We start from the raw sequence: 23,269 nt of genomic DNA on the forward strand, positions 1-23,269 counted from the left end.
AAAAAATGACATTATGTGATTTGTTTGCCAAACGGTCTTCTCCTCTTACAGAGAGCACAGTTAATATTTTATCAATTTATACAGCAGCTCAGCTATTGGCTGAAGATTTGACTCAGGAACGACTCCCTCCTTACATCAGGAAATATCCCCCTGGGATTCAAACCTGAGACCTTCTGTTTGAATCCATTAACCACAGCATCCAACCACCCCCGCAGAACAAAAAGACAGCACTCTGTGGCAATAAGATCCACAGACTTGCATAGCGCTGTCTGGTTTTAATGAATTCATGAAACAGTCTCAAGTCATGATGCTCTTACAATTAAGGGAGACGGTTATAACATGGAAACGGTAGTGGTCCTGTCTCTGCAGAAGTTTTCATGGCCACGCAATCCATAAATATAATGATTTTAAAAAATCAAAAGGATAAAATGCATAGTTTTTCTTTCTCGTGTAGTATTTTTAACAGCGATGCAATATTACCTTTGGGCATTTTCTTTCAGCTCATTCACGAGCAGTGAAAATGTAAAAACCAAATCAATAATGATGAATCGCTGCATCTTCAAAGAGAGCGGGTTCACACAACCAGGATGTGCAGTTTCTGAATTAACGTGAAAAACATTGCGTAGGACCCCGGGGGTAAACGCACTCCGATGCCGTGGATCCGCAAACAATAATCTGCTTCATCAGTAAACAGTGAGGAAAATTGCATTTTAATGATTACATTTTAATCATCGCGAGCTTTTGTTTGTTTTTCCTTTGAAACGGGGCGATAAATTGCCGGGGAAAATAAACATGCTGACCTGACAGCGTTTTCATTAACGGCGCGGCGGAGGCACCGTGCACGCGGGACGCCGCGACTGGGCGCGCCCCCGGTGAAAATCGCGCTCCAGAATTAGAGCCGATTTTATTCGGTAAGAGTTTTAACGGTCAGATCATGATGAGCGTTAGATGCAGGCTCTGATTACGGCATAAAAATCTAATTATAATCCCAAGAGCGCCGCTGCCAGTGAGTTGTTGAGATGATGTGGTCTCTATGGAAACCAGAAACGGGATTAAAATGAAGGTGGAACAGGCCGTTTGCTTGGGCAAATATGAAAATGCACCCGTGCAAAAAAAAAAAAAAAACGGCACGCGCCACTTGGCAAGGTAATAAAATGTCACTGCAAAATTTTAATTATCTGCACCGCTTTCACAATTGATTTTCCATTACAATGTGTAATGGAGTATGTACTTTCGACTGAGTTGACATTTGCGCGACAAGAAACTGAGCAAAACGTGCTATGTACCACTGCTGATGGGAAACCGAACACTCGGGAATAATTATCATAAAAACTCCACATCCGCACCTCTGAAGCGCCAGTAAAACGCAAACCGTGGATTCAATCAACTTTGGAAAAAACTCGGACTCACTGAAATGTGGGTGATACTTTCCCTTTCACAAGAAAGAAAGACTTCTTTCACAGCTGGAAAAATGTGTTCATATAGGGGGAAAGCCACGCAAAAAAAAATAACAATTTTCCACCGTGAGACCCAGATTTTATGATACTTTGTCTGTGAATTTGAGTAGAGAAAAATTATCAATGTGTAAGAATGAAAGAAATATGAAAATTGCTTGAAATGTGTTGTTCCAAGCTAAGAAAGCAATATAGAAGTTATAAACTATGCCTACACAATAACTCCAGACTGCCTCAAACCACATGTACATGACATTATTTTCATTTATCAGACGCTCTTATTCAGAGCGACTTACATAGATTACAGTTTTATCCATTTTTTACTGGAGATTAACTGGGGCAATTGTGGGTTAAGTACCTTGCCCAAGGGTACAGCAACAGGGCCCCAGGGTGGAATCGAACCAGCAATCTTTCAGCTGCAAGCCCTGCAACATTTAACTTGTTTTCATTTTATCCAAAAGACCTAATCTTTTAACCAGTTAATCGTGATACCTAGCGAGAGGGCAATCAGTGAAGTTGCCTGACTTAAAAGTATAGTAAGTAAACCAATTCAACATTGTTGCTGGTGGTTATCTTGTGTGAGGAAAAACTTCTGTAGACTTCCTAAGAATCTTTATTTTTGGCAATCTACAGTCAAGAATTTTTGCACCTACATCAGTATGACAAAAACTGCAGCGTCTTTCCGTATCGTGAAGAGCCGCACTGCTCTTCTCCAGCGCACGTAGCCCATTGTCTCCACCCCTTTCTCCACAGTCGCATGCAGCTGCACGTAGCATAAAGCGCTCCATACAGCCTACTCCTCCATAAAGCAGGTGTCTTCCATTTAAATGCTGGGAATGGGAAAGAGATGGCATCAACCACCCCCCCCCCCACTTTAGGAGACCACCCAGTAACGTATATCTGTCCTTTTGTTTGGGGAAAATGATGTATAAATTTAATTTTACTGTCTACAGGCGCGGTCGTGGTTACATATTGGTTACAACCACCCTCTCACTCTGTCTGTTTTTTTTTTTTTTTGTGTGTGTTTGTTTTCCCTGTAAATCTGATCACGCGCGCTTAGGCAAGATGACTGTGACGATCTGTTGGCACGTGTTTTTAAAAGGGGCTGGATGGCAGGATGAAATTACTTGCTCTGCATGCACAAAAATGGTTTTCAGACCGGGCGGGCAGTACACAACTTAATCAGAGTCTGAGTCAATCAAAATCAAGACCGGCTTTCATCAAAATAACCGATTAAACTCAATCTGGAAACCATGTAGTTATGTCTGTCACAAGACTTCATCTAGTAAATAACTTTTTTTTTTTAATTTTGGGACATGCTGACATCCCTTTCTAATCACTCCAGAAAAACTCAGAAGCATTGCGTAATCTTCACAGCAAAATGCTTGGCAAAAACATTCATTTTTAAGGAAAAAAGGTGCTTTATTCATAACATCCCCAAGGGAAATAAGAAGCTGTACTTTATTTGTGTTACTCAATTAAACTGTGGCCTTTGACATCATCCCAGAAATGAGGTCATCACAGGGCAGGAAGTGGAGCTCTCAGGCATCAGGGGGGCCAGAATAATTTATCCTGAAACAGAAAAGACTTGAACCCGAAGGCCTGTTCACAAACATCCCAGTCAAGCATCGTCAAGTTGGTTCCAATGCTGTTATCAAAGCAGGCAGTAAAAATAAATAGATAAATAAACACATTCAGATGGTAAATTCTGGGTTAGGTTGGATCATCCTATAAGTAAGGTATGTTTGGATGTTTGGATAGGATTCTCCATGATGCTGGGGTTTGGGGGGGGAGGGGGGGGGGGTAATCACTGCGGGTATTAGGACAGATTATACATGGTAAAAAGGCAGCATGATGGTCAATAAGACAGGGCTGTGCCAGTGGGCCCACTGAAGCTGCAAAGCTGACAGACTGTCTCTGTGTCAGTGCATATGACGTCACCCACTTAGGGTTATGCCAGGGAAAAGGAGAACCCAGGGAAAGTATTTGGTTGGCTGTAGCGGGTCGTAATGAATCTACCTGTACGAGACATACTGTATACCTTTAACATGGTTCGTGCTGCTTCATCTAATTCAACACTTTTATTGCCAAATTCTTGTTTATGCTTGCCAGACAATCCAAAATTAAGTGCACACATGCTGGATACATGGTAAAAAAGTGATATTTTTAAAGTACAGTACTGGGTGCACTTTAAACAGGCAGTTCCTGCATGTCACCTCTGTCAGTTTCAACACACTTATTTCTTTATAGAAACATTACGAGACACAATTAGGAAGGTAAAAGCTAATATCAAAGGCAAAGCTTTGAATAATTATTGTACAGTTTCAGAAAATGTTCAGTCGAAACATCAAAAGTCAGTGTCTGCTTTTGTGCTTTTTGAGTGATGATTAGACAGGCATCTTTTCCATAAAAAACTGTGTTCACATTACCCTGATTATTCATTTCAACAGAAGCCTGGTTCTAAATCAAACCTTTCTGAAACTGTGATTTCTCTCCTCTGATGATGAACCAATTATCAACTCTTTAGTGGTTCCACCTGTTTCTATAACTTATCTTTTCTAATTAAAACAGCACGCAAATATGGCATTCTCGTTCCAGGGAAGGAGTCCAGCCAAACATAAAATGTGTTACTCCTCATTAACGGCACTTGTATCTAACAGAACACTACAGATATTGAGAGTAATGCTTGAATAATGTAATGTGGCATGCCTTCAGATCCAGCAAAGTCATAAATCTAAAATTCTTCATTCCAGTGATTAACTGCTTAGGCTCCATCAGACAAACAAACTCTCTTTTTGAACCACATCCATTTGTTGACTTAATTACTGTATGTTGGTTAAAAATGATAGTGTGCCCAAGAAAAAAAAATATTTTGAGAATGCCTTTTCTTGTTTGATAAAAACCCATCTGTTTTCCCCTTTTGCATGTACGCAGAAAGAAAACATTTGAATGGGTGCCTTGGAACGGAAATAACCAATGGCAAGCACATACGGGGCTTACATTGTCATCAAAGGGCACTTTGTTTACAGGGTATGCCTGGCTGAATTTACCTCTCATCTGTTACACTGTCCTCGGGACTTAGAATCTACAGGTAGCACTGAAATAAACTCATCATACTCTGATGTGTTGTGATTGGCTGCTCGTTCAATGTCTCGTGGAATGAGGTGGCCTTGCTACAGTCATAATGTCTCTCAGAATATAAGAACAAAAAGTCCTCATATTCCAAGAGAACTGAAGAAATGGGGGGGGGGGGGGGGGGGGGAGAGAGAGCACGTCTTATCAAACACAGTAAAAAAGAAACACGTTCTAATTATGCTAGAACAAAAATCAAGAATTAGCACACATGCATATGCAAATAATAGCAGTCTGAAATAATTAACCATTAATTTTTCTAGCAATCAATGAAAATCTTTAATCACACGAGCTGCAATGCATTATGCCTTCAAATTACTGTGTTTTATATGCAAATGGAAATCATAGAGAAAACCAGACATCTGATCTGAAAGGATAATGTAACCCACCACACTGATGAATACCAAAAAAGGCTTACATTGATTGAATCTAAAAGTCAAGACTGCTGCTGGAAATGACTTTCTCCTGAAGATTTTGCATATCTCACCGACCATCTTGTTGTTTATTGTCAAGATGGAAGGTGCTTATTTGAAGAGCAGGTACAGGAGCCTCAACAAAACACGACGATATCAATCTCACGAGTCTTTCCACTTGTAGCATCAGGCTAAATTGAATGGGTGGACTAGTACCTTACATTACATTACATTACATTCAGCAGACACTCTTACCCAGAGCAGCTTCCAGCACAAAAGAGCAGACATGTATTTCTTCAAGTTGAATGACCAGCAGTGTCAGACCAGGCCAACGATACTCCCGGACCAGTGAGTGTGAGCATAACTCTATTCAAGCCCTACCACAGGTTACCTTGTGCTAACCTGACGAGACAGCGCAGACACTAAGAGAAGCCAAATGCACGTGTGCTACCATACATCACAGTCATAGATCACCATAGATCACAGAATCCAAACTATTGCGATACCACACATAAAATAAAGAAGTAATACAAGTAGCACGTTGTAGGAGGTGGGGATTGCGGTGGAGCCGAGATGCAGTCTGAAGAAGTGGGTCTTCAGTCTGCGTCAGAAGTAGCACGTCAATTTAAAAATCAGTAGTGTCTAATAGTTCAATAAATAGGGCGGTGTGGGTTATTGGCACCAAACACACAGGCATTATCGGTTCAGTGCTGGTAGATGGGGCTTTCATGCACAGCTGCATGAGAAAAAAATCCCTGTGGAATAATCGCTCTGTTGGTTCTGTCCTCTTTTGAGCCGGGCAGAACGAGAGACGCAGTGAATCAAACTGGCGTTCCCACGGCAGGACATCAGGCAGGCGAAACCATAAATACAGTTTTCCCGAAATAATAGACCGGCTGAAACTGTGAGCCCTCTGCTTGGAGGCTTTGCTGGGTAGCCACAGGCTTTGCGCACACATAAGCTTTACACAGAAAGCCAGTTGGGAAAAGCCTGGGGCGTTGTGGGAAGAGCACAGCGAGTTTCCTCTGTAGCCATACTGTCCCCTTATGGCACAACATGCCGTTTGTACCCTTTAGCCACTCTCAACCTCCCCAATCATCCTCTCTTCTCTCAGAGTTCCCTTTGCTTGACTAACAGGGTATACATTGAAAAAGCATAGCAATAATGAGAGCACTATCAATAACAAGACAGGGGGTAACAGCAATAATAGTAATAATTTATACAATAACAGTAATAACTTCCTCTGTATCTTTCTCTTTCTCTGGAGCTCAAAAGCCCTAAAGATACGTCATTATTAAATGCCTGCAGAGTAAATATGTGAACACTGTAAAGTCACCTTGAATGAGGATGCCTGTACGTGGGGGAATGATGTCATATTCCAGGCAGTTCTTTGGATAAGGGGTCACTTATCCCCAGATTAATCCTCCCCGTGGATGCATGTGTGCAGTTTCCCATCATGCATGTGGCTTTTGCTGCCTCAGTTATCATATCCTCCCCCCAAACCGCAGTAGCGGAGCTACAAGCATGCAGCCACACGGAGGCTTTAAGCTGCAGTTTATCGTTAACTGGCTTGGCCCTCTTCTTAGCACCTGCCTCGGGCAATATGGATGTTTGTGTAAACTGCTCGTATATTTTGATGTCATTAGATGTCACTGCGCTTCAGCGCCACTTGTGGGGGGGGGTTGGGGGAACCAATTTTCCTGGGCGTTAAAAGCCAGTGTGCCGCTGAGCGTGTTATCAGCTGATGCACTTAATTACGTGCGCCGATGGGCACCAGTGAACCAATGTCCTCCCAGACCAGCAGGTGCGGGAGACAGTCACGACTCACAGGTGGGCTGATGAGGGGGAGGGAGGGGGTGGGTGTTTGGGGGGGGGTGTTTGGTGGCGTTCACTTCTGGAGAGTGGTGCTAAAAGTTAGCAGATACAGAGAAAGTTGGTAGACGAGATGCTGATCCTCAGTTTGTGCCCACATAAACGTTCCTCCTCATTCACACCCATTAAATTCTGTCAAACTCACTCTCTCTCCCTCTCTCTCTCTCTCTCTCGCTCTCCTCCTCCTCTCAATTTGATTAGATTTACCTAGCTGCATTGGTGGGACAAATATTTTGCTTTGTTCATGTCACCAAAACAATCAGCCATAGAAAGAACAGATAAATATCATAATCTCTCTCTCAGTTCAATTAAATTTCCATTACACACATTTTGGAGTTATTGCCAAAGTATATTCTAAATAACAGAAAGAAACAGAAAAAGAAACAAATAACGAATTAATGAGTAGACAATTTAGCCCCTGAAACCATAAAGATTAAACAAAAAAAAAAGTTATTCTCATCAATTCTGTGAGCTTTGAAAATAAAATATATCTGTAATTATCTGTGTGTTCTTGGTGAGGTGGTGATTCACTATGGCAGTGCCAGGTTTAAATGTAGTGGGCCTGTAGGTCCTTCCCCCAGCAGCATTCACAGTGTTTCACGATTTGTCATGAGACTGAAATTATTCCTAATTTGAGAACATTTTCCTTATTTTCGCATAGTTTTCACAGTTCTCTCTATCTATCTCCCTCTTTCTCTCTCTCTCTCTAAATCTCTCTCTTTGTCTCTCAGAGGCTTTTATCTCTCCCCGTGGCCTGTGTTCATGACCATTTTTACATGCCCTCAGTGTGTAGCACTATAACTTGCATCCAGTATGTTGTTGTACATTCTGTATTTTCTTTTGCTCTCTCTCTCCCTCTCTCTCCCTCTCTTTCTCTCCCTCTCTCTCCCTCTCTCTGTCTCTCTCTCTCCCTCTCTCTCTCTCCTCTCTGTCGAACCCTGCACAGTGGCTTCAGTTGTACTGCTGGAATCCCATGGTGTAAAGACTTTTCTTTACCAAGGAAATCAATTATTACTAAAGTGAATTTGATGTATGGGCAAATGTGCACTGGACCCCTCTGTGTGTGCTGTGCAGTGTGTCTCTGTGCTCTGGTGGAAGCATATTAACTGCCCCCCCCCGGAATGTGCACTGTGCTGAGTTCAGTCTGCGTGCTTTAATGGAATAGCATCCCCAGCAGTGATGGTATTGCCTCCTCTCTCACAGAGCTCCCAGAGCATGCATCACAGATTCTCCAATGCCCTCTCCATCTGTGACACTCTCACACGCAGCCAGCCTCTTTAAAGGAGCTCTGTCATGCCGTGGTTAACAGAACCGCACTCACGCATTTGCACAGTGGCTGAAAATGCATAAGGTTAGGTCAGAACCTGGAGAGCTCCCACGGTCACTGTCTGTTCAGTGATGAGTTTGATAGTCTTGTTTCGTCTTTATTTGTAGTTTCCCCTTTGACCTTTGACCTCTGTCCCTCTGCACTTACCTTTGATAAGAGGTTGGCCAAGGGGTGCAGTGGGTAGTGGTGTAGACCTGTAAACTGAAGCTCGCAATTGTACCTCTGACTAATTAACAGCACTGAAAGCACCACATATTAGCCTGCATTGTGTACTAAAGGAACCAGACTGGTAGCTGGAAGGTGACGAGTTCAAATCCCTGGAGGGGGAAACTCTGTTGTACCTGTGAGAAAGGCAATTAACCTGAATTGCTTCAGTAAATATCCAGCTGAACTGTATAACCAGATAATATGCAAGTTTCCCTGGGTAAAGGTGTCTGCTTAGCAAATTAATTCAATTTTAGCATGAATAATAATATCCAGGTTGCTTGGAATAAGGGCACGAGCCAAGCATGTTAATGACCACAGCACACACTGTCAGGGTACAGTGCTGGACCTGGAGGGGTCGTTCCACTTCACCCTGAGATCACTCTGTGTCAGTTACTCAGCAAGACCTCCCTGGGTTCCTCCTCAGGTTCCCACCTGACCTCTCCCTGAACGTCTGTGAGGAGCCGGCCCACCTTCCGCGGATCAGCGCCTCAGCGTGTTTCGTCTGTGCTCAGCGAGCGTTCTGAACATCTCCCCTTCTTCCCGCGCCCGTCTGGCACGGTTTGATCTCCTTTCTGGCCCGCTGGCAGACCGGATCACAGAGCTGTCAGACCTCAGGCCGTCTCGTCTGCTGGGGTCTCGTTATCAAATGGCCCTGGTGGTGTCAGACTTCAGAGGAGCTCCGCTGTCAGGAAATAAAGGAATTACCCCCTGACTGCCACAATTTCCCGGGCAAATCAGAGTGTTACCCCAAGCAAGAACACCACCCCCCGGTAAGTTCTGATGGACAGAACAAAGTCATGGCCCAGGGTGCCACGTTCCGAGGGTCAAATCGGGCTGTAACGAGAAGGGAAACCCCTCAATGATTATGTGGCTAAAACTTTTCTCCTTATCCAGATTCAGATCCTTGTGCAATGCTTCAGCCAAAAACGGGTCAGTCTGCAGCGCGGATCACCCAAGCGGGAGTCCCGGAGTAATGTGCTCACTTCCTGTTTCCTGTCACGGGACACCTGTCACTGTCACAAGACCCCTCCCTGCAAGCAGAACCAAACCCAGCCCGGATCAGCCAGGCAAGTCCAGCTTATCTATATGTATTTCTCCCATGGCGGGGCGTGGAGAGACAGGGTGAACCCCTGGTCCATTTGTTTGTTCAAGTGAGCACAACCTGCTACCCACTCAGCTACACTGGTGTGACCCCGAAACTTAGGGGCCTCTTAGGCGCCCACCTGAGACGACTGTCTTGTCCTGGGTTGTCCTGTGAGGAGTGGATTCTTAGCAAACAAACATCTTTGATGTAAATTAGCACTAGCAAATCCTGGGTCCAGTGAGGTAACAGGGAGGAACAGATCAGAGAACTGCTACTGCACCTAGAAGCACATTCCCTCCCACTCAAGCCCTTTAACACTGGGTAAACAGGCCTTATGGTTCCCTTAAACTCGGAGGTAGGAATATCTACATGCGCTGGATTACTGTGAGGAGTTTCTCGTCCTTCATGTCGAGCTGTGGCACAGAACAGCCTCACAGGTAACGAGACAGTCAGGGCCGCTGTGAGAGCAGAGAGCTGAGATCTGAGCTGAGACTGTTCAAAGCCTTGGGTGGAGGACAGTGCAGGGACCGGGCCAAGTGGGTGAACAAGTCGCGCGCTGATCATCCAGTGACACTCCAGATGAAGAGAGATCGAGGTCCTCAAAGCGAACGCAAGTGAAGCCTTTTGTTCCAGAGGTGGGGAGGGAACGATTCTGAAAACCCGTGATTCTGGACCCGTGATCACCCGCTTTTCAGAAACACGCAGCACTGCAACTGTTGGGCATTCTTATTAATTAAATATTAATATCACGCTATTATACTCCCAAATTTTTGTATGTGAGATATATCCACCACTCTCTCCATTTAAAACAGGTGATGCACTTCAGACTGCAGGTAAATAAATGTGTTAAATTGTGTATAACCTGTGAAGATATGAAATATAAATATGTAAAGATCCTTGTGTTGCTATCCTTTCTATCAGACACCGCTGTCCAGGGTGACTTCCAGTAACTGCATTTTTAAACAGGCAACTCAGGTTACACAGCTTAAAGAAAAGAATTCAGTGCCCTTCCTGGGACTAAAACCAAAATCCTCCTGCTTCCCCAAGCCACTACTCCACTCTAGCCCTGCGATACATAGGCTATACAGTAAGATACATTTCCCATCGAGGCTTAAAGAGAGACCCGCCTATAATGGGGCAGAAAGGACAGACAGGACTACCCCGGGCTCCCAGCATGGTTAATGGAGGGAATTCATCAATGGTCTGCAGCACAACAGAGAGAGTGACAAGCCCTATGCAAATGTGCTTCCGTGGCAACACACATTAATGAAGTCTACGCATTTGCAGAAAATGAAACATTATTTACGAAAATTGGTAATCGGGCGCAAGGCAATAATTCGAAAAGAATAGTTATGCGGCGTGCTATTATTTGCATTAATCAACATTTTTAAAAAGCCCTACAGGGAACTGGGGAAATTGGAAAGCCTGTTTAGCAAATATTACAATGCGATGGGGGGTATCTATCTTTTTAAAGGCTGCAGATTTGGTCACAGGCACAGTGAGTTTTCATTTGCATTATAAATGAGACAAATCATATTCCAGTCCGTTACTGTTCTCCACCAATGTAATGAAGCCAATTAGGTTGTGCTGTGTTTCTGAAAAAAAAAAGAAAAAATTAAAAAAACAACAACGTACCACTTGATCAGAAGTCAAATTAAAATGGCAAATTGTCTTGCCTATTTAGCAAACAAACTAATAGCTGTATTCAGACTGCCTTAATCAAAACTGCATGAAAAAAATGTTTAAATGAATGAAGATTAAGTCACTTGGAATGGGAGAGATGAAGGACTCCCTACTGAAGGACTGAAAGGGTCATTCTCCCAACCCTCCATGGCTCCATCTGCCCGTGGCAGATGCTGTTTGCTGTTTGCTGTCTCTAATGTGGCCAGTTTGAATTACACTCGACACAAATGTTGGCCAAACTGTTCCCCAGAACCCTAATTATTTTCACATCACAAGGTCAAAGAGGGTCCTGAAAATTTGTGTTATTCCCATTTACATTGCATTTGACATTATTGGCATTTAGTACATGATCTTGCCCAGATCAACTTATTTAGGTTACTATTTTTGCATGTTAACCATTTATACAGCTGGATATTTACTGAGACAAGTATCTTGCCCAATGGTACAGCAGCAGTGCCCCACCAGGGAACTGAGCCAGCAACCTTTTGGGTATGAGCCCTGCTCCGTAACACTGTGCTACACTTCAGTCATATACTTTGCCAAATATGCGTGGATTTTACAGAAGCCTGACACAAAAGTGGCTCTGAATGTTCCATAAAAACCCTGTCGATTTTAGGGTCACAGTGTCAAAGGTCAAGGTGTTTGTGTCATACAAATATGCTCCACCACCTCAACACTTGTAAACATGGGGGAAGCCACCTTACAACATTCATTTCTGTGTATTAAATTAGGTGGATGTCCATGCAATATTGTCTAGTCATCATAGCCCTAGTTTCTGCCCTATACTTTTTATACAGGTTGGCATTTGACCACACACAAAGGACTGACTCGTATCAAACATTTACAGTCTCCTTCTTTAAGAGGAAACATGAAGCCTGAAGCCTTCTGTCTAAAAAGAATGCTTGCGACGTTGTGATGACAACATACATGAGGCTTAAAACCTGGCCACACCCTGAAGAGGAAGAATACACTTGGAGACCACTACACCTAGAGAAAAACAGCGCTGTGTTTGAGCTACACAGTGCTGGACCACAGAGATGACTGACCGCACAGAGCAGTCTGGAGAGCTGCCAAAGAGACTGAAGTACGCCTCTCCGGGGAAATCAACTTAGAGCAATAACCGAGGAAATTTCCACATTTTTTGGCCGAGTGATGAAAACATATCATTAATATTCTAACCACCAAGGGCCAGATTAAATGTAAATCTGCATTTGCACAGTAACGGCACAGTACAAACACACCGCTGAAGTGATGGAAGCTCAGGGGTACTGCTGAGAACCACCGCAGAAGTACAAAGGCCATTCTGAAGTTTGTAATCGCTTGTTAGTAGATGTATTTGATCAAGGCCCACGCTGGATTGAGTACACACAATGCGAGTTGAAACCTTTCCCTAAAGAGCACATCTTTAAAAGCAATCTTAGAAAAAAACTCAAACCAGCAATTGCCTTGACTAAAAAAGGAGTATTACCTCCTCGAGATTTCTCCTTGAAGAACACTACACTAAGGACTAGATTCGATCTAATCACTCTGTTTGTTCTGTCTTTAATTCCCAGCAACAACCATAATTCTGTTTATTCAAGTTTGTTTCTTAAAACAAAACTTTCCATTGATTTCCGTTTTTTTTCGCTAAAATCGAAATGTTGCCTGCATGAAACAGGGGAGAGAAAATGCAACACTTGCTTAAATTCGCAGCTCAAAGTTGTCAAAAGGGCAAAGCTCAAAGTCTTTTGATTGAACGTGGACCCGAGAACAGCAAACAGACGCAGTAAATAAATCAAACGGCCTCATTTGCATGTTTCAGGAGCTTACATTCACTCAAGCAGCAGAGTCGGCTCTGAAGCTTTTTACTGTTTGCCTTTCCACTGTTTGACAAATTGGCTTGACCCTTTATCTTATGGCTTAGAAACATATTCGCCCGCTGTGACTTAGATCAGGCTTGCGAGTACACTAATGGAAATGTGTTCAAATTAATTACTCCGCCATTTGCATTGTGTGCTAAATATCTTAAATCATTTTGTTTCCTCTGCACAGCCTAATCAGTATCAGCTGTGCAATGAATCAGATGAATTCCCTCAAAGAAAGACATTTGTCTCTGTTTGCCGAGTCAAAGAACAGCTCGAAAATTTATTCGAGCGCCTTGCATTTATGTTGATTGGATTGACGCCAGTCGGAGACACTGAAACAGAGGGAGCAAGCTATGGAGTGGGAATGCCACTTCCACCTCAGCATAAGTTAGCTTTCAAAAACTGAAGGTTAAAATCTGTCCTGAATATGGCTGAGTAAAATTGAGCCTTTCATGAATTGCCACAGACAACCTTCACGAAGCAATACTCTTTCCAGGTTTTTTTTTCATTTAATGCTTTCAGTTTACCCTGATGTCATATCCGTCTAACAGTCTCAGAATTTCTCCTTTAATAAATCATGTTTTTTCCCATGAGGCCACATAGCTCTGAAAGGTATTAAATGACTTGTGTAGTAACTTTATCTCCACTTTAATATGAGCACCCTCTGATCAAATCAAATGTAATTCTTGACTCATTTTGTGTTTAATGTCACTATTCTTCTTGTAACCATTGCATACATTGTAAGCCACCACCAAGAAGCCTGTCTGATAAATGATATAATGATATTAATAATAATGTAATATAGCTACAAATGTCTACAAAACAACAGTGATTCCATTTCTTCTCCCAGGCAAGGCTTTACTATTTCTATTACTATTTAAACTGTATTACTACAGTATTACTACTTTATTACTACTGTATGACTATTTAAAGCTGACTTCTGTGGAACTAATGTTTCTCTTGGTATAGAAGAGTAATGACACCATAATTAGCTACTATGCTACCAAGATTCTATGCTGACAAGACACTCCTCCCAAAGCACCGTGGGTAATTACCTTGCTATACCTGCTGGGAATGTCACTCACCTGAGAGTGAACCTGTCCACCTGGGAGAAACCGGAGGCGGCGATGAAGGCGGCGACGGTGTCCCTTTGCCTGATGGGTCCGGCTGGAACCAGAACCAGGAAGTTACTATCCAGCTGGTACTGATCGAGCTGCGGGTCGGGCGAGCTGCGGTGCAGCCTCACGCTGCCAATCCTGCGCATGTGGGCGGAGCCCGAGGAACCCGCTGGGGCCCCGCCCCCGCCGGCGCTTTGGTCTGACCCGACGCCGCCGCCCTTCCTGGAGTCCTCCGCGCTGCATTCGCCACTCTCGGCGGACTGTACCATGTAGTAGAGCTCCACGGGGGTGCCCTCGGCCTGCTCGGGGGCCCTCTGGCGCCCGGGGATGACGCTGGGGGGGCTGAACCAGCCGGGCAGCGGCTGCAGTTCCGCCACACACAGCCCCAGTTCCCCGCGCAGCCGGCAGCTCCCCCGTACCTCCTGCGTTTCGTGGAAGGCAAACATCCGGATGCAGGGGAGCCCGTCCATGGTGCTGTAGTCGTCCCAATCCCGACCCGCCAGGTAGAAGAGCACCTGCACCTTGGGCTCGCTCAGGTAGAGCCGTTCATTGATGACAAAGGTCTGCACCTTCCAGTTGAAGGTGAACATGGAGGAGGAGGAGGAGGAAGAGGAAGGCGGGGCCACGAACGCACCTGGACCCTGGAGAAGCTCCAGGGGAACAGGCTGCTCCACCCACAGTGGCCCGTAGGTGGCGTTGACGGACGGAACCCTTCGGGCCTGGTGGATGAAGAAGGACTCCGTGCGGGCCTGCAGGCTGGAGTTCCTCATCAGGTCCTGATTGGCCTCTTTCAGGAAGAAGGCGGAGTCAGCGTTCAGCACCTGGTAGGTGACGGGGAGATACGCGGGGGGCGGGGGGAACCTCTGCAGCCCCTCCGGGAACAGGCGCCCCTCTGTCACTGCGAGAGAGAGAGAGGAGAACCAATCACAATCAAAAAGAGCAGCCCGATCAGCTCTACTCTCTTCCCACCTCTGGCAAGCATGCCGCCTGCAAACTGCAGCTGAAGTTTATAGCACGTTTTACCTACTCTTCCCCGTTCACAGGCCTCACCACCACCACCCCCACCCCTCCGGACTGGCAGCAGTCTGACTGCCCCGGATGACCCTTGACCTGCCCACCTCCTTGGTTCCATTCTAATTTACTGTGGATATTTTCAGGTGATAGAGGGGGATAGAGAGAGACCGAGAGAGACAGACAGACAGACAGACAGACAGACAGACAGAGATTAGTTATCCCAGTAAGGAGCAGGCATAGGTCCACCACCCACTGTGGTGTTCATGTTTTACATGCGAATATATTACCTTTCGGGAACTAGGGGTTAGAAAGGTTCATTAAAAGAGACAGGTGTGATTGGCAGAAGGAAGGGAGGGGGGTGTGGAGAGCGGAGCCTCTGCTATTGTTGATGGTAGTTACCTGACTGCTGCTCGCAGTCTGGCGCAGCACAGGTGAGAAAATGCCGAGCTCGTCGGATCTGGAGGCATGAATCAATGCCCGAGTGTTCTCGCTGCAGCAATCGAGATGGGACGTTTTTCACCGAGCCAACGCCACCGACAGATGCAAAACCAGGTCAGCTTGACAAACGGTCCCACAAATAAGGAAATCAATACGAGAGCAGGGCCGAAGCCAACTCGAGCAGAGTCGGAGTTGCCGCCGCCTGTCTCCCCATCACGGAGCGGGCCTGTTCGGGTTGTTCCCTATTGGTTGGAGCTAATGAGACTGTCACTCACGCCAAGTGCACCGACTGCAATGCTGACGGTTCATCATAGACACACCGCACAGAACATCCCAGGGTCTCGGGTAATGACTTGCATCTCAGGCTAGGATTGCCTGACATGCCCCTGGGAAACTTCTGCAGACTCAGGGGGGGTTGGCTGAAGACGGAATGGCTGCAAGAGGATAGGGTGGTTTTCAGGGATATTTTGTGATCACAAATATGCTTTCCTGCCATATATCCTAAAAGTCCAAAACGAATAATAAAAGAAATAAAACTCAGTGACTTAAAATGAAAGCGAGAATGCACACTTCACAAATACGTTGTAATCTGAGATAGGAATACCGCTAGTATAGATATGTGGGTGGCAGTGTAGCGTAGTGGTAAGGAGTAGGGCTCATAACCGAAAGGTTGCTGATTCGACTCCCCACTGGGGCACTGCTGTTGTACCCTTTGACCAGGTACTTAACCTAAAATTGCCTCAGTAAATATCCAGCTGTATAAATGCACAACGTGTAAAAACTGTAACTTATGTGAGTCGCTCTGGATAAGAACGCCAATAATGAAATTAAAAATTGAGAAGGTGAAAGATGAAAAGATGAAGTGAAAGTGAAAGAAAGCACAGGATACTGAAATGCATTAAAAGCTTGAATTTTAGTTTCATAATTATGTTATAATAACATTTATGATAATGTTTATGAACACTATTTATAGGCACTTTCCACAGCACCTTGAGAATACAGTCTGGTCCTGAGTTGGAGCAGTCTGTGCACAGTGGCAGATAAGCATAAGCCAGGCGCTGCACTGACCACGCAAAGAAGGACATGCACACACATCCTCTGCAGTTGATGTGTTCTAGGAGATCACGATTCATATTCATAACATGCTGCGGGGACGTGTTTTCCGGGGGCTGTGGGTAAATCGATGCACTTTGAACTTCTTGCGTGCGACGAAAAAGCAAGCGCTACATGTGTAAGAAGATCGTAGTCTCTGTGGTTTGGGTTTGTGTTTTGACCTCTTTTTTTTTTTCCAGTGCAATCTGGAACACAGAGATTACACACTCTGCGGACTCCTCCGTCCCTCCCTGACGGCCAGGGAGGCTGTTCAGTCAAGCCGCGCAGTCATGTGAACCGCGCTCACAACCGCTTCGGACCCGGGTGGCCGATTCGGGATTCTCGGCATCTGCCGTTACATCGGCATTGCCAGATTGGGTAAAAATCCCCATGGCGGGGAATGAAATCAACTGGATCACAGGGACATTGATGAGGGACACATTTTCTTTCCGGCAGTGTGAATGTGTGAGGCTGTATGTGAACGTTGATGTGATCATAAATCCCCAGATCACTGGCAATTCCTTCCAAATCAAAATTTAAAAAATTAAACCAGAGTGGCATTGTCAAATCGTTTTGCAGAGAACGTCTCCAAGAATCTGCAGTTGTACGAGCCGGCAGTGTAACATGTGTTACGGCAGTGTAACGGCAGTGGAAAAGAGTTTGCAACCAAAGGGTTACTGGTTTGATTCCCCACTGGGACACTGTTGCTGTACCCTTTGGCAAGGTACTTTGGATAAGAGTGTCTGGTATATGACAAGAATGTAATGTAACGTAATGTACTAACCAAACAGTGAGCTACTTTCAGCAACTGAACAGTGTTCAGCTCAACTAGAGCTGACTGAGCCCCTGCTGACATAACAGAATGATGCAAAAACCAAACAGCCATTGCAAAATGATAGCGATCTATGTAACACCTTGTTTTTAAAATTGCTTTAATAAGACATAAACTAATATTTTGTGGAGGATTATTATGTCCCGTGTACAGCAAACCTGTAAATTAATTCAGTCATACGTGTTTTTTTAGTAAAGAGCAAATCTTTCTAAATGCAGCAAATATGTCACGGTAGCTTAGAAAAGGTCATTGATTGTCACTTTTGGGGTGGGTAAGGGCAATGATGAAAACATCTGTCAAAACAGCTTTAAATTATATACCTGGCTCAATGATAGGGGAGTTTGAAAGGGATATCTGGCAACAGTCCTTGACGTTGGCGGAAACCCTGTCAAGTCAACCGGAGAGCGAGTATCTGAGGGATGCGCCACAGTTCTCATTAAAAAACATGTAACTGTAACATGAAGCAAATTTACCGTGAGATGTTTCCTTTGCTGCACATCTGTGAGCCCTTTTCACAGAAAACGCCAAATCCGCCAGTTTTCTGTTTACAGTTTGACTCGAGGCATGCCTGCAACACGGAACAAACAGCGAGCTAGACCGCCAGAGTCACGTTGCCCGGACGACAACGACAGCACCGAGCATCAGTTTGCTGTGTAGCCACTGTCTTTTTAGTTTCAGAAATGAAAGTCATGCTGGTCCATATTAAAAGAAGGCTGAACTGCCAGAGAGCAAAGAAATCCTCTCTCTTCCCTGCTTGCAGTGTTTCAACACTGCCCCACTGTTTCTCTTCCATACAAGTATGGAGTCATCACCATCATCATCATGATCATCATCATCACCATCATCATCATCTCTATCAGCACCATCATCATGATCACCGTCATCATCATCATCATCTCCATCAGCACCATCATCATGACCATCAGCCTTAACCATCATAATCATCATCATCTTCATCAGCATTGCTCCTAACCGTATTTTATTTTTACAGATTTTTTTGCTGCTGTTCTATTTGATGTTGCAGCAGAATTTAAATAAATGTATTTACTTCCCCGACCAACTGTTGTTGTGTACCCGGCCTTCTGACTAATTATCCATTTTCATTTAATTTATATGTAAGAAATATTTCTGCATTGTTAAGCCCTGTTGTGAAGCACTTTGTGAAGGTTTGTGTGGGCAGCAGTGCTTTGTGGTGATTAAGGCTCTGAGTGGGTTGCAGGATCAGATCCTGGCTAGGGCACTGCCGTTGCACATTTGAGCAGGACCTGAATTCCGTCAGCTTCTCAAAGTGGATAAAAAGTCCAGACTTTGTTTCTGTGGCCCTGGGCATGGATTTCTGCTGAGCAAATACCTTGCATAATCCACCAATGTTTGTAAGAAGTAATCTCCTCCTGTGTGCAAACATGCATCAAGCCCGTGCATCAAGGCCTGTCGCAGGAACTGTTGCGTGATGTAACAAACCTGGTGCGTTTCCTACGCCCAGAGGTGACCGACGCAAATAATGACAGCCTAAATTCTGAAGTTACAGAGATACACTGGCATAGTGTTATTGCAGTGTCAATACACTATGGCTGTTAGCGCCGTATTACAAGCACATTTTTTAGGTGGATTTTTTTTTCAGTTAATTTCAACACTGTCCACGTGAGAGAGAGTTTAATGTGAGGCCTGCTGTTTGTACAGAAAGGAAGGGACAATTAAGGAGACCTAAAGGGGACAGCCACTGCTTTGTCCCTGTTACATGCATGGCTGCCACTTTCTGAAAAGGGAGCTCATTTTTCACAATTATTTTAGGCTGTTATTGGGAGGCACCAAAGTTATTCAAATTTAAAAAAGAAAAAGTTTCAACAAAGAGCCAGACAGCTGCTATGAAAGGGCTTTGAAATTCTTTAAATAAACACTATGAAATGCTAACTCAACGCCCTCATTTTGACCATATAAAGGCAATCAACCTGCAGAGAAAAAAACCTATTGTTTTATGTAAATGTATATATAATTTTTATTTAACTGTCAACCTTTCAAATTCAGTCCAGCCCACAAATCACTAGAACAGAATAATAATAATTATAATAAAAGTAATAACAGTAATTGATTACATTTATATAGCTCCTTTCAAGGACTGAAAGGGCTTTACAGGGAAGGTGGGGTGAGTCACCCAAACCACCGTCAACAGGGTTTAATTTGGGCTGAATCTGATGACCCCCTGCTGATGTCTTTGCACACCATCCCCCTCAATCCCTGACTCGATTCCCGAACCAAAGCTCACCAACCATAATCCAACAATCCACGCCCACAATGTGCATTGCAGTCTCTTAGGTCATGACTTTTGGGCAGGCCTCTGGTTGGTACCATATGAATGGATCTGTACCCTTTGAGGTTGAAATTCAGTAACCAACATGATAGCATGGGTGATTGCTTTGCAGGTAGGAATTCACAGTTCGCATTGCAACTGAGGGTGGTGGGGGTGCTGGGGCAGTGGGTGTGGGGGGGGGGGGGGGGGGGGGGTGGATGGGGTATGGAGACTGAAGGGGTGGTGGACAGCAAAAGCTTCATTCAGGTCACACTAGAGTCAGCATCTTCCTATGCAGTGCAACACCAGTCATATATCTCCAGGAGATCAATAAGTTCTATTATTTTTCTCTTTAAAAAAAAAACAAAGAAGGAAAATAAAGATGTTTTCAAAATGTTAAAGATGAATGAGGCTCTACAAAATATCTTTTTATGGGGTATTAGCAATGAGTCATTCATCATGTTTTCAGATGATGAGATTTTTTTTTTTTCTTTTTTCTTTTTCTGTATTTCCTTTTTTTACAGATGTTCATAAAAGCACTCTGTGGCGGGGCGGGCAGCCACACTGAAGTCTGCACGGTGTCTGCTCTTTAAAGCCTGTGATGCAGCTCCTTCTTCTCCCCACTGACTGAGCGTGTATGCAAATCTCTGATCACATCAGAGTGCAGGGCACAGGCTCCGAGTGTGCCAACTTCAAAGCACCGCCCAATCCATCGAGAGGGAGACTGGGAGAGGAAGGCGAGAAAAATGAGAGAAAATGGGAGATCTCGATGAGAGAAAAAAAAGGACTCAAACGTGGTTAAATCAGTCGGCGCACAAAAAGGAGAGATTAAACTGTTCTGACCGCTACCAGCGTGACCGCTACAGGCGTGACCGCTACAGGCGTGACCGCACCGCAATCTGCGTCTTTGAAAAGAAATGGCACGACCGTACACTAAAAAGCAATCACGTGCATTCAAGCAAAGCAAACTCCCCCGTGGAGCGTCTCCTTAAGTCCGCGCATGAAAGTACATAATAAGCACTCTCTTTCCTCCACACCCCCACTTAAACCGATGGAGTTGCTCCCGGACGTACCATATCTGCCATATTCGGGATTTGTGACTCATATAAAATTGCACTGCCCTTTAATGATCATAAAGCATGTGGTTTCCAGCAAAATTTCAGAGCACTCAGGTAGACCCTTCCATACTAAGATGGAATCTTTGAGAACATTTTGGACCATCAACTTCAAAGACAAAAAACAGAACAGTTCTACACCTGTAGTTTCATGAGCTATCATATTATTTACCAAAAACACTTGACCAAAGCCATTTATGCATGTGGATTACATATTATGATGAGCACGAAGACGTCTTTTGTATGCAACCTGAGTATATATATATATATATATATATATATATATATATATATATATATATATATACACACATGTATATATATATATATATATATATATACATATACACACGCTGGGTTGTGCAGATGCGTGCATCTTCAGAAGAATGACATAGTGGTCAGCTTGTATTGGGTGGTGAGCAGCCGTTATCAAGCTGCCCATACCTATCTGTCTCCATTCATGTGGATTTGACTGGATCCATACTCTGCCTCTCCACACCACATTGATGACCCCCTCGGCTGAGTGGGGCAGGAGCAAGGCAAGATTAGGCTCCCAGGCCCCAGAGCTTCATGGTATTATCTTTTCACACAGGTGAAAGTAGGCATTTCAGGTCTGGTAGACCGACCTTGCTCAGACGTCCAGCAGCAGTGGCCCAGGTGGTGAGGACCTTCAGTCCGGCTACCTTTGTGTCACAGATCTTGCATTGCTAAGATGCTGCTTCAACTAGCTAGCATTGGGTTAGCATTAGCATTAGCTTTCTGCAGAAGACACAATTGAGAGATTAAAATTTATTCTTACATCTGAAACCTTTATGTTACCTCTGTAGTCTTAGCCTTGCAATTTCCTGCTGTAAAAAAAAAAAAGAAACTAAATTTTGAGCACTGGCAGGTTGTCGAGACAGAGTGGGAGACACCGCTGTGCGGTGCAGGAAGGAAATGTAATAGTTCGTACAATAGCCTGGATAATCTTCGTGTGGAGGGATAAAGGCAATGGAGTGGCAATTAGCCACGGATTTCCGCGGCTAATGGAATTAGCATCCTTAATTCCAGCTGCTTCTCCCAACGAGCGTGGGGAGCGTCCCACCGCTACCTTGCGCTCATCATGCAAATTGATCCTGAATGCGTGTCGATTTACTGAGAGTCCGCCGAAAACACATACCGCACCTTAGCAGCACATAAAGGCGCAGGCTCTGTGTGGCCCTCGTACCTTCCCTTACCTTTCTTGTTCTTGGTAAGTAACACAAGCGTGGTTTTAAACAACAATCAGGTCACTAGCTCTCAAAGTAAGACCAAAGCAGCTAAGACTAACTGGGGGCATGCAATAGTCCCTGGCACCAATGGTGATGGCTGTAATCTGATATGTTTCTGTGTTTTACATGTTGGGCTGCACAACTTTAACCAACCTTCAGAATGATAAAACTTCTTCCCACTGAGTGCATTAAAAAATCAGGACAATTAAAGCATCACATGGTAGGCTAACATGATGGGCCAAGCAAAATCTTTACAGGCAAACCGCCATGAAGGAGCCTAGTGCTTTTGCAGACAGAAAAGAAAACAGCACATTTTGTAGATGATAGAAAGGACAGGGGAGTGGTGTGTAGAGCATGTGAGTAATGCCTCAGTATTGCAGGTGACATTAAATAGCAATGAGAGGTGCTTCGGCTACATTTGCAAAACATTGCACTGAGAGGGACATCAGCATGAGACCGTTTGCGGTACCATGAGACAAATGCTGCGTCAGGGACCAGCTCTGTGGCTGAGTTCTGGCAAAAATGTGCGGCATACAGATGCTTCCAGGGGCAAAGAGGTGTAAACAGGAGAGAAACATCCTTTAAAAAAAAACAATTGTCATACATTGTCAATAACTGTCGTATGTTGGCGCAGGTCCCATTGTTTAAGTATAACGAGATCCTGGAAAAATGCATAACTGCTAGCATGATTCCTTAACTGTGTCTGAGAATGAATAAAGAATGTGCCGATTCTGCTGGGATGTGCTATTGTTTGATGTGCAGCTTCAGTCAGGCCAGCAGGAAGCACGGGCTTTTTACATTCAGACTGCAGTCCCCATCTCTGCTCACAAATCAGAGGTGCTTCGCAAAACACCTCAAACCCTGCAATGAGGAGCCAGAATTCAAAAAGGGCAACATTTCAAAAGCTAATACTCGAGTACCCAAACGAGCGTCCTGTAAGGTTAGCCCAATCACAGTTACTTCCAAAAGAACGATTACTTATGTGAGGAGTTTGTCTTTGACTTTCACACCTGTAAGGCTGTTTGAGATGACACACAGGTGTATGGTGTGACAGGACTCATATTCAGTGATGCTTGGAAAGGTTTCCCTGCTGTTTGAAAGAAACAC

General features: G+C 44.4%; 1 protein-coding gene across 1 annotated transcript in view; it reads right to left on the minus strand.

Annotated features, from left to right (window-relative positions):
- The window catches only part of LOC118778463 (transmembrane protein 132D-like), a 121,007-nt gene that overhangs the window by 76,438 nt on the left and 21,300 nt on the right, over nucleotides 1-23,269 (minus strand). The window contains exon 2 of the mRNA XM_036529996.1: nucleotides 14,102-15,032. Within this exon, the coding sequence (XP_036385889.1) occupies nucleotides 14,102-15,032 (931 nt within the window). The remainder of the gene's footprint in view (nucleotides 1-14,101; nucleotides 15,033-23,269) is intronic.

The sequence above is a fragment of the Megalops cyprinoides genome, chromosome 5 (genome assembly GCF_013368585.1).
Source record: "Megalops cyprinoides isolate fMegCyp1 chromosome 5, fMegCyp1.pri, whole genome shotgun sequence".
Taxonomy (NCBI): Eukaryota; Metazoa; Chordata; class Actinopteri; order Elopiformes; family Megalopidae; genus Megalops; species Megalops cyprinoides.